Source organism: Piliocolobus tephrosceles, chromosome 7 (genome assembly GCF_002776525.5).
Source record: "Piliocolobus tephrosceles isolate RC106 chromosome 7, ASM277652v3, whole genome shotgun sequence".
Taxonomy (NCBI): Eukaryota; Metazoa; Chordata; class Mammalia; order Primates; family Cercopithecidae; genus Piliocolobus; species Piliocolobus tephrosceles.
The window spans coordinates 102,762,058-102,781,272 of record NC_045440.1 but is presented as its reverse complement, the minus strand read 5'-3'; the positions used below and the strand labels follow the sequence as shown (position 1 = coordinate 102,781,272).

The 19,215-nt window shown below is 38.6% G+C and overlaps 1 protein-coding gene across 1 annotated transcript in view; it reads right to left on the bottom strand.

The window, feature by feature from the left end:
* The window catches only part of LOC111520891 (regulator of G-protein signaling 22), a 110,681-nt gene that overhangs the window by 78,183 nt on the left and 13,283 nt on the right, over positions 1 to 19,215 (bottom strand). Inside the window, 3 exon segments of the mRNA XM_031935957.1 lie at positions 5,505 to 5,679; positions 15,660 to 15,821; positions 17,293 to 17,923. Of these exon segments, the coding sequence (XP_031791817.1) occupies positions 5,505 to 5,679; positions 15,660 to 15,821; positions 17,293 to 17,923 (968 nt within the window).

The window sequence follows — 19,215 nt, the reverse complement described above, 5'->3', positions numbered from 1 at the left end:
AAATACCTAGGAATCCAACTTACAAGGGATGTAAAGGACCTCTTCAAGGAGAACTACAAACCACTGCTCAGTGAAATCAAAGAGGACACAAACAAATGGAAGAACATACCATGCTCATGGATAGGAAGAATCAATATCGTGAAAATGGCCATACTGCCCAAGGTTATTTATAGATTCAATGCCATCCCCATCAAGCTACCAATGACTTTCTTCACAGAATTGGAAAAAACTGCTTTAAAGTTCATATGGAACCAAAAAAGAGCCCGCATTGCCAAGACAATCCTAAGTCAAAAGGACAAAGCCGGAGGCGTCATGCTACCTAACTTCAAACTATACTACAAGGCTACAGTAACCAAAACAGCATGGTACTGGTACCAAAACAGAGATATAGACCAATGGAACAGAACGGAGCCCTCAGAAATAAGGCCACACATCTACAACCATCTGATCTTTGACAAACCTGACAAACACAAGAAATGGGGAAAGGATTCCCTATTTAATAAATGGTGCTGGGAAAATTGGCTAGCCATAAGTAGAAAGCTGAAAGTGGATCCTTTCCTTACTCCTTATACGAAGATTAATTCAAGATGGATTAGAGACTTAAATGTCAGACCTAATACCATAAAAACCCTAGAAGAAAATCTAGGTAGTACCATTCAGGACATAGGCATGGGCAAGGACTTCATGTCTAAAACACCAAAAGCAACGGCAGCAAAAGCCAAAACACACAAATGGGATCTCATTAAACTAAAGAGCTTCTGCACAGCAAAAGAAACTACCATCAGAGTGAACAGGCAACCTACAGAATGGGAGAAAATTTTTGCAATCTACTCATCTGACAAAGGGCTAATTTCCAGAATCTACAAAGAACTCAAACAAATATACAAGAAAAAAACAAACAACCCCATCAAAAAGTGGGCAAAGGATATGAACAGACATTTCTCAAAAGAAGACATTCATACAGCCAACAGACACATGAAAAAATGCTCATCATCACTCGCCATCAGAGAAATGCAAATCAAAACCACAATGAGATACCATCTCACACCAGTTAGAATGGCAATCATTAAAAAATCAGGAAACAACAGGTGTTGGAGAGGATGTGGAGAAATAGGAACACTTTTACACTGTTGGTGGGATTGTAAACTAGTTCAACCATTATGGAAAACAGTATGGCAATTCCTCAAGGATCTAGAACTAGATGTACCATATGACCCAGTCATCCCACTACTGGGTGTATACCCAAAGGATTATAAATTATGCTACTACAAAGACACATGCACACGTATGTTTACTGCGGCACTATTCACAATAGCAAAGACTTGGAATCAACCCAAATGTCCATCAGTGACAGACTGGATTAAGAAAATGTGGCACATATACACCATGGAATACTATGCAGCCATAAAAAAGGATGAGTTTGCGTCCTTCGTAGGGACATGGATGCAGCTGGAAACCATCATTCTTAGCAAACTATCACAAGAACAGAAAACCAAACACCGCATGTTCTCACTCATAGGTGGGAACTGAACAATGAGCTCACTTGGACTCGGGAAGGGGAACATCACACAATGGGGCCTATCATGGGGAGGGGGGAGGGGGGAGGGATTGCATTGGGAAGTTATACCTGATATAAATGATGAATTGACGGGTGCTGACGAGTTGATGGGTGCAGCACACCAACATGGCACATGTATACATATGTAACAAACCTGCATGTTAAGCACATGTACCCTAGAACTTAAAGTATAATAAAAAAAAAAAAAAAAAATTCACAGAAGAAGCCTAAAAGAAAATAAGTTAGTAGTTGTCTGGAAGTGGGTGAGATCAGAAGTGATTTGTCTCTTCTCCAGTTTCCAAATTTACAGTAGTTTTATTATTTTTTTATAATTTCAAAAACATACAAAACTTTTCTAATATGTCAACTTCCATTAGAATATTATATACATTGCAAGAAAGCAAGGAATATACTTATAATGTTTTATTATCCAGAACAAACAATAAAGCCTTATATATACTCTATGTAATAACTACTAATAATTTTTTAAGAATTCTATAAACAAAATTAATAACAAGTATATTCTATATATAACTTCCCATATATAAGGGCTTACATCTGTTTTAGTAATTCAGAACACGGCATGACATTAAACAACACTCTGTAAATGAGAGTTACCACAGGAGGCTGAGCTTATTATTTAAAGTATATAATACAAAAGTAGCCAAATTTATAGAAACAGAAAGTAGAGTGGTGGTTACCAGGGGCTGTGGGGATGGGAAAAAGGAGAGTTGGTCTTTAATGGGCAGAGTCATATTTACAAGATGAAAAAGTTCTAGAGATCTGTTTCACAACATTGTGAATATAACTAACACTACTGAACCCATACATATAAAAAATGGTTAAGATGACAAATTTTATGTTATGTTTTTTACCACAATAATTTTTTAAGGCTTCTTAATAAATAAGGCTTCTAGAGATCTGTTTCACAACATTGTGAATATAACACTACTGAACCCATACATATAAAAAATGATTAAGATGACAAATTTTATATTACGTTTTCTACCACAATAATTTTTTAAGGCTTCTTAAAATAAAAAAACTAACATATTATATTGACTAAGGCCTATATTAGACTTTTTGAGCTTGCTGGCTTAGGTGAAAGCTAGAAGTAGCCAGAAGGTAACTGATGGGGATGGGTGGGGAAAACAAAACAAAACAAAACAAAACTAAGAAAGGGTCACAGTGGATTGCAGCGTAGGGCGGTATAAAGGAACTGCTCTACAGCATGAGTGTGATGGTAGATACACAATGTATACTTTTGTCCAAATTTACAGAACTATACACTAAAAAGGTTGAATTTTGCTGTATATAAGTTATACCTTAGTTTCTGTAATGGAAAAATAAAATGGAATTGAGGTCTATTCCTTAGAGTATTTTCTGCCAAGGAGAGAGAGAGTGAGATCAGAATAAGTTGTTCAACTAGAAAACATCAATGACAGCATATAGTAATAATTTTCAGGAAGTCAAATGAAGACAACAGATGAGAAGTCACATTTATACCACTTTTTCACACAAGCTAATCTCTGCCCACTCCTTTGGCACTGTTCTCTTATTCGAGTTCCTTTCATTAACCACATCACTTATTTTTTCTTCCCCCTTTCTTTTCAGCTTGATAATGTTATTTGTACAAATGTTCATATGCTATCAGATGATGTGCTTCCTGTACTACAGCTCCAAGATGAGGAGACATTCGTGCACTAAAGTGACATTAACTTAAAATGTGGTCCCCAGAGCAGCAGCAAAAGCATCACCAGGCAGAGAGCTTGTTAGAAATGCAAATAAGGCTGGGCGGGGTGGCTCAAGCCTGTAATTCCAGCACTTTGGGAGGCCAAGGCGGGTAGATCACCTGGGTCAGGAGTTCCAGACCAGCCTGGCCAACACGGTGAAATCCCGTCTCTACTAAAAATACAAAAAAAGTTAGCCAGGCGTGGTGGTGGGTGCCTGTAATACCAGCTGCTTGGGAGGCTGAGGCAGGAGAATTGCTTGAACCTGGGAGGCAGAAGTTGCAGTGAGCCAAGACCATACCATTGCACTCCAGCCTGGGCAACAAAAATGAAACTCCATCTCCAAAAAAAAAAGAAAGAAAAAAAGAAAAGCAAATGAATCCTTGGGTTCCACCCCAGGACTACTGGATTTTGATCTCTGAGTGAAGCCCAGGAATCTCTATTTTAACAAGTTCTTCAACTGACTTTTCTGAATGCTAAAGCTTGAGAACTACCAGTCGATAGTAGTGCTTCACATATGAATCACCTGAGAATCTTAATAAATTGCAGCTTCTAAAATGTGGCTCTAATGTTCAGGAAGGGTTGAGAACTTCAGTTGTAAGCCAATCCCCTGATTTTACAAAGTCACCCTGACCCATTCCAGATCAATTAAATCAGAATCTCTGAAGGTGAGACCCAGGCACTGGTCTGTCTGAACAGTTCTTCAGGTGATTCTAATGTTTCCAGAGTTAAACCACAGACAGGGTTAAGGTCCCTCCAGCTCTAAAACACTACTTGTAGAAGTAAAACTTTAAAAACTGCATTATATATCTTCCTGCATTTTAAAATAAGACATCTGAATATAAAGCAATCTTTCCAAGAGGTTTGTATGTGACTATATGGCCAATAACAGTTAACATGTGACACCTTTAACGGCCACTAAGACTAATAAGGCTCTTTACTTCGGAAACACAGGTAGTATCTACAGTTACTACATCTATATGCCAAAATGTAGGGTTATTTCTTCTCTACAAAGTTAGTTAACTTTTCGTCTCTTTTTGAACTTTTCCCCTTTATGTTTTGTACTGTTTTCCTCACTTGAAAAAATGCTCATGACTTATAATTCAGCTATTGCTACTTCTCACTCATTCATTTAATTTATACTTACTCAGCAACTATTATGTGCCAGGCACTGTTCTAGGCACTGGTGAAATGCACTTAAAGAAAAGTTCTTTACATTCTAGTAGGAGGTAAAAGACAATAAAGAGATAAATCACATTGTAATAAATATAGTAAAGCAAAATAAAGGAGGGCAAAGGGTATAGATAGTGATGGACGGTATGTGAGCTATTCTACATAAGTGTGCTTATATAGAAATAATAAGCCTCAAGAATAGCCTCTCTGATTAAATGGCACTTGAGCAGACACCTAAAGGAAGTGAGGGGAAAAGCCATGTGCATATCTGGAGGAAGAGTGCTCTAAGCAAGGCAAACAGCAAGCATAAAGCCCTGGAGATTTTTCTGTGGTGTCTTCAAAGAAGAACAAGGACACCAATGTGGTTGGAATGAAGTAAGTTAGAGTGGTAGGAAATGAAGTCAGAGGGTTAGCAGGAGCTTATACAACTGTGTTAAGACTTTGGATTTTATTCAGAGTGAAAAAGAAGACCACTGGAGAATTTTGAGAAGATGAGTGGCATGATTTTAGATACACATATATATATATATATATTTATTTTTTTTTTTTTTTTTTAGTTTGAGATGGAGTCTCGCTCTGTTCCCCAGGCTGGAGCGCTGTGGTGTGATCTCAGCTCACTGCAAGCTCCACCTCCTGGGTTCATGCCATTCTCCTGCCTCAGCCTCCCGAGTAGCTGGGACTGCAGACACCTGCCACCGTGCCCGGCTAATTTTTTGTATTTTTAGTAGAGATGGGGTTTCACCATGTTAGCCAGGATGGTCTGGATCTCCTGACCTCGTGATCCGCCTGCCTCAACCTCCCAAAGTGCTGGTATTACAGGCGTGAGCCACCGTGCCCGGCCATGATTATATATTTTTAAAGGCTCACTTTGGCTGCTTGGTAAAGAACAGACTGTAGGTTTTCTTATTTCCTAAATGTTGCAGCTTATACATTAGCAACAATCACAACAAAGCTTATAATGAAAATTATCAGTGCACAAACACTCAAGCATACATATTTTACTACAAACTTAGTAGAGATCAAGGCATGAATGTACACCCTACCTGGATCTCAGGTATCTGTGGAATGCAAGATTTGGGTCTTAATGGCAAGAGGGTTGCCATTTGTGGAAAAGGGTCAATATCCTTCCTTGGTTTTGCTTGACGGAGGTGCCAGAATTTCAGTTCAGCACTAGCGTATTTTGTTGAGGGTGAATGAGTAACACAGAATCTTGGTGCCCTGTTTGTTGCAAAAATAAATGTAAGATTGAACTAAACAATAAGCCTCAAAAATGAAAAGCCTACAAAATACATAATAGCTGTGCTCACAATTAACAGTCTTGCCATACTCCTTTTCTAATAACTTCTACTTCTTTCTCTACTGCCTAGCCTTGAAAAAATATTTTTTTATGATATGTCAGCTGCCTGCAATTCCATTCACTCATATAAAAAGGCAATATACATTGGGAAAAACACCATAAGTAAAATTATGTTCAAATTATTAGCTGCTTGATAAGAAAACTAAAAAGAAAAAAATTCGCTGGGCATGGTGGCGGGTGCCTCTAACCCCAGCTACTCGGAAGGGTGAGGCAGGAGAATTGCTTGAACCCAGAAGGCGGAGGTTGTGGTGAGCCAAGATTGTGCCATTGCACTCCAGCCTGGGCAACAAGTGCGAAACTCCAAAAAAGGAAGGAAGGAAGGAAGGAAGGGAGGAAGGAAGGGAGGGAGGGAGGGAGGGAGGGAGGGAAAGAAATCTGTCTATCCATAAAGGAATTTTTAAAACAACTTACAGTTTCTAGTAAAATAAATAAGAAATGTACTTGGGATAATTTTTAGGCACTTTGGCATTTATCTATAATAAAAATTGGTAGAATAAAATTAACATTTAAAACATATAAACTCTTTTTTTTTTTTTTTTTGACAGTCTTGCTCTGTAGCCCAGGATGGAATGCAGTGGTGCGATCTCAGCTCACTGCAACCTCTGCCTCCTGGGTTCAAACGATTCTGCTGCCTCAGCCTCCCAGGTAGCTGGGACTACAGACACTTGCCACCATGCCTGGCTAATTTTTGTATTTTTAGTAGAGACAGGGTTTCACCGTGTTAGCCAAGATGGTCTTGATCTGCAGACCTTGTGATCTGCCCGCCTTGGCCTCCCAAAGTGCTGGGATTACAGGCATGAGCCACCGTGCCCGGCCTATAAACATTTTTATAATGCTTAAGTATGCTACTAAAGTAGGTTATAATGCATATTATTTATTTTCAAGCTTTAAATTTGAAGGTAAGAATTAATTTTATAATAATTTATATAAATCAAAGACCAACATTACTGCCAGAAACTTAGGGAAAACAGTGTCTGGCACAATATTAAGGCCACACTTAATTGGATAGATATCATGGTATTCAGTATGTAGGCTAACACTTTATTGGATATAGGGTTAACTCCAGCTGTAAGAGCCTGCTGGTAATTGCTTCTTGGACCAGGTCTTCCCCTTAACGCCACAGCCCAAAGACTAATTCTTATTCCATATTTCAAGGCCTGGTAGAAAATTACTTCCCTTTAAAATAGGAAGAATGACTATGCATGATGGCTCATACCTATAATCACAGTATTTGGGGAAGCCACGGTGGGAGGATTGCTTGAGGCCAGGAGTTCAAGATCAGCCTGGGCAACATGCCAAGCTTGTCTCTACAGAAAAAATTTTTAAATTAGCTGAGCATGGTGGCATGTTCCTGTAAGTCCTATCTACTTGGGAAGCTGAGGTGAGAGGATCACTTGAGCTCAGGAGTTCTAGGCTGCAGTGAGCCATGACCATGCCACTGCATTCCTGCCTGACTGACAAAGTGAAACCCTATCTCTAAAAAAATTTCAAAAATTTTAAAAATAAAGTAAAATAGGAAGAAGATGGATATCTCTCCCGATATGAACACAGATTGGGAGTGAAAGAGAATCCAAAGTCCATAATTAGTTTAGGATCAGAAGGTATTCTGTATAGATCTCTGTGGTCATTCCATACTATATTTCGGAACCTTTACTTGCAGACTTGGAAATATTCAAAATTACATATTTGCATGTCAACCAGTAAGGGGGCATATCTGTAGACTTTTATCAAATAAATCATACATGGGATGGCTGCCAGAACTCCTCATGGCCCATGATGATGGTGGTTGTGGGGTAAGGCTCCTCCACCTTTGGAAAGGGGAGGGAACAGTGGGAAGCACTACAAGTTATGCTTTGAGTGTCAGCTCAGCCACAGTACAATAGTACACCAGGTAGATTTCTAAGGTGCTTGACTCTAGTCCCTGACTCCTGGATGGCAACTCTGGACCCACCTAGGGCCTGCGGGAACTTGCCACCCTGAAGGGAAGGACACAAGCATGGCTGGCTTTGTCACCTGCTAATTGTAGAACCCAGGGCTTTGAGCAAACATACACAGTAACCAGGGAGTGGTTACAGTAGGGCTTGGGCAAGACCCAGTGCTATGTGAGCTTCAGATCTGACCCAGCACAGTCACAGTGGTAGTAGCCACACTCCACTCCCAACTTTAGGTGGCTCAGAACAGAGAGAGAGACTCTGTTTGGGAGAAAGTAAGGGAAGAGAACAAGAGTCTCCACTTGGGGTCCAGAGGATTCTCCCGGATATTGTCCGAGACCATCCAGGAGGTACCTCTATGAGTTTGCAAGAACAACAGCATTACTAAGCTTAGTGTGCCCCCTAAAGCAGATACAGCTTATATCACAATACCCAAGTCCTTTCAAATATCTGGAAAGCCTTCCGAAGGATGGGTACAAATAAGCCCAGGTAGTGAAGACTACAATATCTACCTGATAAGGTTTGGCTCTGTGTGCCTACCCAAATCTCACCTTGAATTATAATAATTCCCACATATCATTGGAGGGATCTGATGGGAGGTAACTGAATCATGGGGGCAGGTCTTTCCTGTGCTGTTCTCCTGATAGTGAATAAGTCTCACAAGATCTGATGGTTTTATAAATGGGAGTTCCCCTGCACAAATTGTTTTGCCTGCTGCCAAGTAAGATATCCCTTTGCTCTTCCTTTGTTTTCTACCATGATTGTGAGGCCTCCCCAGCCATGTGGAACCGTGAGTCCATTAAACTTCTTTGCTTTATATATTACCCAGTCTCGGGTATGTCTTTATTAGCAGCATGAGAATGAACTAATACAGTAAATTGGTACCAGTAGAGTGGGGTCTGCTGTAAAGATACTGAAAATGTGGAAGCAACTTTGGAACTGTGTAACAGGCAGAGGTTGGAAAAATTTGGAGGTCTCAGAAGAAGACAGGAAGATGTAGCAAAGTTTGGAACTTCCTAGAGACTTGTTGAATGGCATTGACCAAAATGGTGATAGTGATATGGACAATAAAGTCCAGATTGAGGTGGTCTCAGACGGAGATGAGGAATTTGTTGGGAAATGGAGCAAAAGTGACTCTTGCTATGTTTTAGCAAAGAGACTGGTGGCATTTTGCCCCTGCCCCAGAGACCTGTGGAACTCTGAACTTGAGAGAGATGATTTAGGGTATCCAGGGAAAAAAATTTCTAAGCAGCGAAGCATTCAAGGGGAAGCACAGCATAGAAGTTTGGAAAATTTGCAGCCTGTCGATGCAATAGAAAAGAAAACCCATTTTCTGGGGAGAAATTCAAGCTGGCTGCAGAAATTTGCATAAGTAATGATAAGCCAAATGTTAATTATCAAGACAATGGGGAAAATGTCTCCAGGGCATGTCAGATACCTTCACGGCAGCCCCTCCCATCATAGGCCTGGAGGCGGAAATGGGGGAAAAAAATGTTTCTGTGGGCTGGGACCCAGGGCCCCCTGCTATGTGGAGCCTAGAGACTTCATGCCCTGTGTTCCAGCTGCTCCAGTGTGGCTAAAAGGGGTCAAGGCACAGCTTGGGCCATGGCTTCAGAGGGTGCAAGTCCCTCTGAAGCCTTGGCAGCTTCCAAATGGTGTTGAACCTGCAGGTGCCCAGAGGTCAAGAATTGAGGTTTGGGAAACTCTGCCTAGATTTCGAGTATGTATGGAAATTGCTGGATGTCCAGACAGAATTTTGCTGTAGGGGCGGGGCCCTCATGGAGAACCTCTGCTAGAGCAGTGTGGAAGGGAAATGTGGTGTTGGAGCCCCCACACAGAGTCCCCACTGGGGCACTGCCTAGTGGAGCTGTGAGGAGAAGGCCACCATCCTCCAGACCCCAGAATGGTAGATCCACCAACAGCTTGCACTGTGTGCCTGGAAAAGATGCAGACGCTCAATGCCAGACCATGAAGGCAGCGGGAGGGAGGCTGTACACTGCAAAGCCACAGGGGCAGAGCTGCCCAAGACCATGGGAACCCACCTGTCACGTCAGCATGACCTGAACGTGAGACATAGAATCAAAGAAGATCATCTCAGAGCTTTAAGATTTGGCTGTCCTGCTGGATTTTGGACTTGCATGGGGCCTGTAGCCCTTTCGTTTTGGCCAATTTCTCCCATTTAGAATGGGTGTATTTACACCAATCCTGTACCCCCATTGTATCTAGGAAGTAACTGACTTGCTTTTGATTTTACAGGCTCATAGGCAGAAGGGACTTGCCTTGTCTCAGATGAGACTTTGGACTGTGGACTTTTGAGTTAATGCCTAAGTGAGTTAAGACTTTGGGGACTGTTAGGAAGGCATGATTGTGTTTTGAAATGTGAAAGGAACATTAGATTTGGGATGGCCAGGGGCAGAATTATATGATTTGGCTTTGTTTCCCCACCCAAATGTCACCTTGAATTGTAATAATTCCTATGTGTCATGGGAGGAACCCAGTGGGAGGTAATGGAATCGTGGGGTGGGTCTTTCCCATGCTGGTCTTGTGGTAGTGAATAAGTCTCATGATATCTGATTTTTATAAATAGGAGTTCCCCTGCACAAGCTCTCTTGCCTGCAGCCATGTAAGACACCCCTTTGCTCTTCCTTTGTCTTCTGCCATGATTGTGAGGCCTCCCCAGTCATGTGGATCTGTGAGTCCAATAAACCTCTTTCCTTTACATATTACTGAGTCTCAGGCATGTCTTTATTAGTAACAAGAGAATGGACTAACTCTTCAATGCCCAGACACTGAAGAACATCCGCTAGCTCAACATCATTCAGGAAAAAACAACCTCATCAAATGAATGAAATAAGGCAACAGGGACCAATTCTGGAAAAACAGAGATATGTGACCTTTCAGACAGAGGATTCAAAATAGCTGTGTTAAGAAAATTCAAAGAAATTCAAGATAACACAGAGAAGAAATTCAAGATTCTATCAGATAAATTTAACAATTGTTAAATTTAGATTAAAATTGTTAAACAGAATCAAGCAGCAATTCTGGAGCTCAAAAATGCAATTGGGATTCTGAAGAATGCATCAGAGTCTTAACAGTATAATTGATTAAGAAGAAATAATCAGTGAGCTTGAAGACAGGTTATTTGAAAATACATAGCCAGAGGAGACAAAAAAAAAAAAAAAAAAAAGCAACAATAAAGCATGCCTTAACAGCCTCAAAAGGGCAAATCTAAGAGTTATTGGCCTTAAAGAGGAGGTAGAAAAGACATAAGGGGGGGCCGGGCGTGGTGGCTCAAGCCTGTAATCCCAGCACTTTGGGAGGCCGAGACGGGCGGATCACGAGGTCAGGAGATCGAGACCATCGTGGCTAACACGGTGAAACCCCATCTCTACTAAAAAATACAAAAAACTAGCCGGGCGAGGTGGCGGGCGCCTGTAGTCCCAGCTACTCGGGAGGCTGAGGCAGGAGAATGGTGGGAACCCAGGAGGCGGAGCTTGCAGTGAGCTGAGATCTGGCCACTGCACTCCAGCCTGGGCAACAGAGCGAAACTCCGTCTCAAAAAAAAAAAAAAAAAAAAAAAAAAGACATAAGGGTAGAAAGTTTATTCAAAGGGATAATAACAGAGAACTTCTCAAACCTAGAGAAAGATATCAATATTCAAATATAAGAAGGTTATAGAACACCAAGCAGATTTAACCCAAAGACGACTACCTCAAGGCACCCTCCCAAAGGTCAAAGATAAAGAAAGGAACCCAAAAGCAGCAAAAAAGATAAACAATATACAATGGAGTTCTAATACATCCAGCAGGTGACTTTTCAACAGAAACGTTATAGGTCAGGAGAGAGTGGCATGACATATTAAAAATAATGGCAAAAACCACAATAACATTTGCACCAACCTAATATTTAAAGTGCTGAAGGAAAATCCTTTTACCCTAGCATAGTATATCCAACAAAAATATCCTTCAAATATGAAGGAGAAATAAAGACTTTCCCAGACAAACAAAAGCTGAGGGATTTCATCAACACAAGACCTGTCCTATAAGAATGCTAAAGAGAGTATTTCAATCAGAAAGAAAAGAACATTAATAAGCAATAAGTAATCACCTGAAGGTATAAAACACACAGGTAATAGTAAATAAACAGAAAAACACAGAATATTATAACACTGTAACAGTGATGTATAAACTACTTTTATCCTAAGTAGAAAGACTAAACAATGAACCAATCAAAATTAAGAACTACAACAACTTTTCAAGACATAGACAGTACAATAAGATATAAACAGAAACAACAAAACATTTAAAAGTAGGGGGACAAAGTTAAAGCATAGAATTTTTATTAGTTTTCTTTTTGCTTGTATGTTTATGCAATGTTAAGTTCTTATCAGGTTAAAATAATGGGTTATAAGATAGCATTTGCCAGCCTCATGGTAATCTCAAACCAAAAAACATACAATGGATACACAAGAAATAAAAAGCAAGAAACTAAATCATATCGACAGAGAAAATCACATTCACTAAAGGGAGACAGAAAGGAAGGAAAGAAAGAATAGAACACCACAAAACAACCAGAAAACAACAAAATGGCAGAAGTCCTTACTTATCAATAATGACATTGATGAAAATGGGCTAAACTCTCCAATCAAAAGACACAGTGGCTGAATGGATGAAAAAACGAGGCCCACTGATATGGTGCCTACAAAAAACACACTTCACCTACAAAGACACATACAAACTAAAAATAAAGGGATGGAAAAGCATGTTCCATGTTAATGGAAACAAAAAAAAAATAAAAGCAGGAGTAGCTATATTTATATCAGACAAAACAGATTTCAAGACAAAAACTGTAAGGAGAGACAAAGAAGATTACTATATAATGATAAAGGGGTCAATTCAGTAAGAGGATATAACAATTTTAAATATATATGTACCAAATACTGCAGCACTCTGATATAAAAAGGAAATATTATTAGAATGAAAAAGAGAGATAGGCCCCAATGCAGTAATAGCTGGAGACTTCAACCCCTGACTTTCAGCATTGGATAGATCTTCCAGAGAGAAAAATAACAAAGAAATTGTATCAAAGTCAATGTCCTCATTGTGATATTGTACTATAGTTATGCAAGATGTTACCATTGGGGGAAAATATATGAAAGATACACAGTATCTGTTTGTATTATTTCTTTTTTATTTTTCTTTATTTTAAAAAATGGTTTTAATAGAATAGAGGTGGGGTCTTACTACGTTGCCCAGGCTGGCCTAAAATTCCTGGCCTTAAGCAATCCTCCTGCCTCAGTCTCCTAAAGTGCTGAGATTACAGGCACAAGCCATCATGCTCAGCCTTCTTTGACTGTAAGTCTACAGTTATCTTAAAATAAAAAGTCTAGTGCAGATAAGTGACACAATCAGATCAATCACAGTCACATGGAACAATTCATTGATCTTCAAATGGTATATATTTTTTTCCACTATGCCCATTCTCTTTCCCTTGCTTCAAGTCCCTCAAGTTCCCAGGTAAAACATTACCTCCCCTCTATATCCTGTGCATTTATCACACTTTCTTTTGTTTTACTAATATCACATGTATATTCTTCCCATCATACTACGACCACAAGGATTTGATCATGTTTCACCCTTGTATTCTTAGCATAGCACTTAGCCTTTAGTAATACTCAAAAAAAGCTTATTAAGATGATAATAGCAACTCTAGCTACATGTACACACACACACACACACACACACACACACACAAATTTTATGAAATACCAATCATAAAAATGTCAGGTGTAGAAGAATGTGTTCCAAGCTGACAGCCAAATCAGGAACATACCCCTATTCACAACTGCCACAAAAAGCATACCTAGGAATATAGCAATATAGCTAGGAATACCTAGGAATATAACTAAGTAGGGAGGTGAAAATTTTCTACAAGGAGAACTACAAAACATTGCTCAAAGAAATCAGAGGTGACACAAACAAATGGAAAAACATTCCATACTGATGAATAAGAAGAATCAATATAATTAAAATGGCTATACTGCCCAAAGCAATTTATAGATTCAATGCTATTCTTATTAGACTACCATTGAGATTCTTCACAGAACTAGACAAAACTACTTTAAAATTCATATGGAACCAAAAAGAGCCTAAATAGCCAAGGCAATCCTAAGCAAAAAGAGCAAAGCTGGAGCCATCACACTACTCAACTTCAAGCTATACTACAGGTCTATGGTAACCACAACAGCATGGTACTGGTACAATAACAGATACATAGACCAATGGAACAATAGAGAATGCAGAAATAAGACCACACACCTACAACTATCTGATCTTTGAAAAACCTGACAAAAACAAGCAATGGGGAAAGAATTCCCTATTCAATAAATGGAGCTAGGATAACTGGTAGCCATATGCAGAAGACTGAAACCGGACCCCTTCCTTATGCCATACACAAAAATTAACTCTAGATGGATTAAAGACTTAAATGTAAAACTCAAAACTATAAAAACCATGGAAGGCAACCAAGGCAATACCATTCAGGAAACAGGCACAGGCAAAGATATCATGACAAAGATGCCAAAAGCAACTGCAACCAAAGCAAAAATTGACAAATGGGATTTATCTAAACTAAAGAGCTTCTGCACAGCAAAGGAAACTATCAACAGAGTGAACAGACAACCTATGGAATGGGAGAAAATTTTTGCAAACTATGCATCAAACGAAGATCTAATATCCAGCATTTATAAGAACTTAAATTCACACACACACACAAAAAAAAAAAACCATTAAAAAGTAGGTAAAGGACATGAACACTTTCAAAAGAAGACATAAATGTGGCCAACAATCATATGAAAAGAAGTTCAACACCACTGATCATTAGAGAAATGCAAATCAAAACCACACTAAGATGCCATCTCAAGCCAGTCAGAATGACTATTAGTAAAAAGTCAAAAAAAATAACAGAGGCTGGTGAGGTTGTGGAGACAAAAGAAGGCTTATACACTGTTGGTGGGAGTGTAAATTAATTCGATCACTGTGGAAGCTAGTGTGGCAATTCCTCAAAGACCTAACAATAGAAATACCATTTGATACACCAATCTCATTACTTGGTATATACCCAAAGGAATATAAATCATGCTGTTATAGAGACACATGCACGTGTATGTTCATTGCAGCACTATTCACAATAGTGAAGATATGGAATCAACCTAATTGCCCATCAGTGATAGACTGGATAAAGAAAATGCGGTACATATATACCATGGAATACTATGCAGCCATAAGAAAGAACAAGTTCACGTCCTTTGCAGGGATATGGATGAAACTGGAGGCCATTCTCCTCAGCTAACTAACACAGGAACAGATAACCAAATACATCACATTCCCACTTATAAGTAGGAACTAAATGATGAGAACACATGGATACACAGAGGGGAACAACACGCACTGATGCCTATCAGAGAGAGGGTGGAGGATAGAAAGGAGGGAGAGGATCAGGAAAAATAACTAAGGGATATAAGGCTTAACACCTGGGTGATGAAATAATCCATACAACAAACCCCTAATGACACAAGTTTACCTATGTAATAAACCTACACATGTAGCCCTGTACTTAAAATAGAAGTTAAAAGTAAATAAATAAATAAAATGCAAATTCTGCTGAAAAAAAAAAAAAGAATATGATCACCAAAGTTAAAAGGCAACTTAAGTACTGTTCCACCTTATTATGGATTTAAAGTCATCCAAACATCCAAATTATCTAAAGGACAAGTAACTTAAAGAATGCCAAAGATATAATAGTCTTATCATTGTAGGTTTCCATAAGTCATATATCCATAAGAAAAAAAGGTATAACTCACAACTGGCCTAAGAAAAGTAAAAGTAAGTAACTGATTCATGTTTTCTTACCAATACAGAAGTAAAGGTTTTAAAACTTCAGGCTGAATATTTCTTAAATGCTCTTCATTCCACTGTGATCCATCTAACAGTTTAAATTTTGATAAGATTTCTGCAGAAAGGTAGTAATCTCCATTGCTCACTAGATAGCATTTTTTCATCTTCTCAAGATGTCTGAAAGAAAACACATTTCCACATATACACACACACATTGGTAGAATATTCAACTACCAAAATGTTTTCACTTCTGAAATGTTTCAGACAAGTAATGAACTATCTCAAAACCAACACTGAGTGTCAGAGGTACCCAAAATTTTTGTGGAGGTAAAGATACTTCTCACAGTTATGGAAATGGGAAGGGTATTTGTGACAAGCTGAATAAATGACCTTGCGAAGATGTCTACGTTCTAATCTCTAGAACTTGTGACTAAGTTACCTTACATGTCAAAGGAAACTCTGCAGATGTGCTTAAGTTAAAGACTTTAAAGAGATCTCCTGTATTACCTAGATTGTCCCATGGTAATCACAAAGATCCTTCTAAGAGAGAGACAAGAAGGTTAACATCACAGAGAAAAATGTGAGGATGGAGCAGAGGTCAGAAAGAAGATGCTGTGCTGCTAGCTTTGAAGATGGAGAAAAAGCCCATGAACCAAGGCCTTCATTAGATGTAAAAAATAAGGAATTTGTTTACCCCTAGAACCTTCTGACTTCCAGAACTGTCTGAGAATAAATAAAACTCTGTTGCTTTAAGTCACTAAGTTTGTGGTGATTTGTTACAGCAACAGTGGGAACTACAGTGTTGATCCTGAAAAACCTATGTAGGCTACTTGCATGTAACTACCCTGACATATGTTCAAAAGTGGTAATGATCAATCAGGTCATGCTTCATAATCAACCATTTAGTGACCTCTGCTCTTATAGCTATATACAACAATGAGCTTTGTGATCTGAATGTCATTAAAATAAGTGGAATAACCCAGTGACTAGTATATACTCAGTCAAACCCTTAAAGGAAATTGCAATCTACTATAGTTGATCTGCTTCAGAGCAGATCCGGAGACTAAAGACAAGTTAAAGACTTTCCTAAAACAGGGTTCTCTTTTCTTCAACTTACAGTAATCTAAAACATATAGAGCTGACCAAACAAAGACCTGAGCCCCATCAGACCTCCAAGAAGTTTTCTAGCAGAGAGACTCATCCAGATACCCAGCTACCTGGCATCTAACCAAAGATTATGGAATTTGTTAACCAAGCAGGTTACTAGGGAGAGTAGGTGTCTATTTTATGCTAGTGTGGTATATAACTGATAAATTATTTTATTCTATAAAAATTATATATCACTTTAATGTTATAAAAATGAAAACAGAATAATTAATTTGAAAGTAGTTCTAGAATGTAAGGGCAGAAACATTATGCAAACCCCAATAACTGTTATCATTAGTATCTGAAAACTATGAAATCAGAAAACTAGTGTGATCAACATTACTATTATAATAAAATAAGTTTTATTATCATTCATTCCTCCAAGAGTAAAAAATTACATTTTTAAAAATTTACTTTGGGCTTTCTCCCTGTGCTAAATAACCCAAATTAATATTCATAATTTGTTTTTAAAACTATTGAAAAATAAAAAAAATAGAATTACCTTTGATGTCTTCCATGGTCCTTAAGAACTTTTAACCTCTCAATATCCATCCATAGCCACCAATATCTCTCTCCCAATGTACCTTTTATAAATTTCTTAAATCTTTCAAACTCCTTTCTATTGCCAATGTCATAAGTCCTATGAGAAATACACCAGTCGGCCCTGCTCTCTGGTCCAGCGCTCTCACTCTTTGAACTTAAACTTGTTTGTTCTCTCTCTTCTGACCTCTCCTTTGTAGTTTGAACTAATTCACTTAAAAAATTCTTGCCACGAATAGACTCAAAACAATCATCAAACGACACTTTTGTTATATTGTTGAAGTTTATATAGTCTGGGGTTTCTCCAACTGGCTTTCCAACAATTTGCTGAATTGCTCCTCTCAAAATAAAGTATACATAGGAGCTTAAAAATTCTTCACATGTTGAGAAATGCATTGTCAGGCTTTCACCAACATCCTGTTTCTTTTCAAGGTATACTCTCAGAAGAGCTTGAGAAGGAGTGTCTTGTAGAGATACAGACACCTCTTCTTCTTCTTCTCCTTCTTCTTCTTCAAATTCAGAAATCAGTTTGGTGGTTTTAAATGGGTCCTTTTTTGTCCTAGGGTGAACTCCATCATCAAAGATAAAATTCTCTGTATTAAGTCATAAAAGGCTATTAGATTAGATATGAATACAAACCTTTCTTATTATTAAATAGATGCTATAGAGCCAGAACGTCAAATGGCTTTATCATAGATAGTGACTGCATGGACCAGTGTCTTAAGAAGGATTCTGGACCAGTCACGGTGGCTCATGCCTGTCATCCCAGCACTTTGAGAGGCCGAGGTGGGCGGATTACTTGAGGTCAGGAGTTCCAGACCAACCTGGCCAACATGGTGAAACCTCGTCTCCACTAAAAATACAAAAATTAGCCAGGCATGGTGGCATAGTAATCCCAGCTACTCAGGAGGCTGAGGCACAAGAATCGCTTGAACCCAGGAGATAGAGGTTGCAGTGAGCTGGGAGTACACCACTGCACTCCAGCCTGGGCGATAGAGCAAGACTCTGTCTCAAAAAAAAAAAAAAAAGAAAAAGAAAAAGAAAAAAAAAAGAAAAACAGAAAAGAAACAAAAACGAAAATAAAGAAGGATTCTGAGGCTACGTTTGGAACCAGTAGAAAAAAAACTGCCAGTGGGAATTAACCTTGTCTTCCCTGGATTTGGAAGAAAAGAATGGTGGCAGATGGACTAAATATCTGACATCCCTAACACACAGAAGATATTCGAAAATACATTATGTACTTTTAAAATGTAATATTCCAGACTGATATATAAATGTCAATATATAAGTGCCAAATCTATTAAGGAATTATAATATGTATACTAAATGATTATATGTGCTTTGATATTTCATGCTGTGTGATAAAAGAAAATTCACTACCATAGATTGAGACCATATATGAATAGACCAGAACTGGAGACAATAATAGCAAGTTTTAAAATTCACCATTTCATTAAAAGATTCAATTACTATCAAACTTACAGTTTATCATTAAAGTTACAAAATGGCACGAGATACAAAATGGCACGAGATACGAAGGTTTACAAAAGGATTATTTGTATGCTTTTTCTAAAGATATAGTATTTAGCTCCTATTTTCTCTTTCAAAAATCAGTGACATGTCTGATGTTAGTGCTTTAAATGCCACAGATCAGCTAACTGTTGTCATCCATGCCCCATTCTCAATGACCATTTTCTCAATTACCACAGTTCAAATCTCAATGAACTGGACACATTTCATTACAATTTTTGTTGCTAATAAATTCGCCAATATTGAGAGATTAGACTTGGTGAGAGGATGCTGGACGTACACTCAATCCCATGGAACTGAAGGGAGGATGTCACAGGGAGCAAAGCAGGCATTCCAGCTCACCATCTCCTGCCAT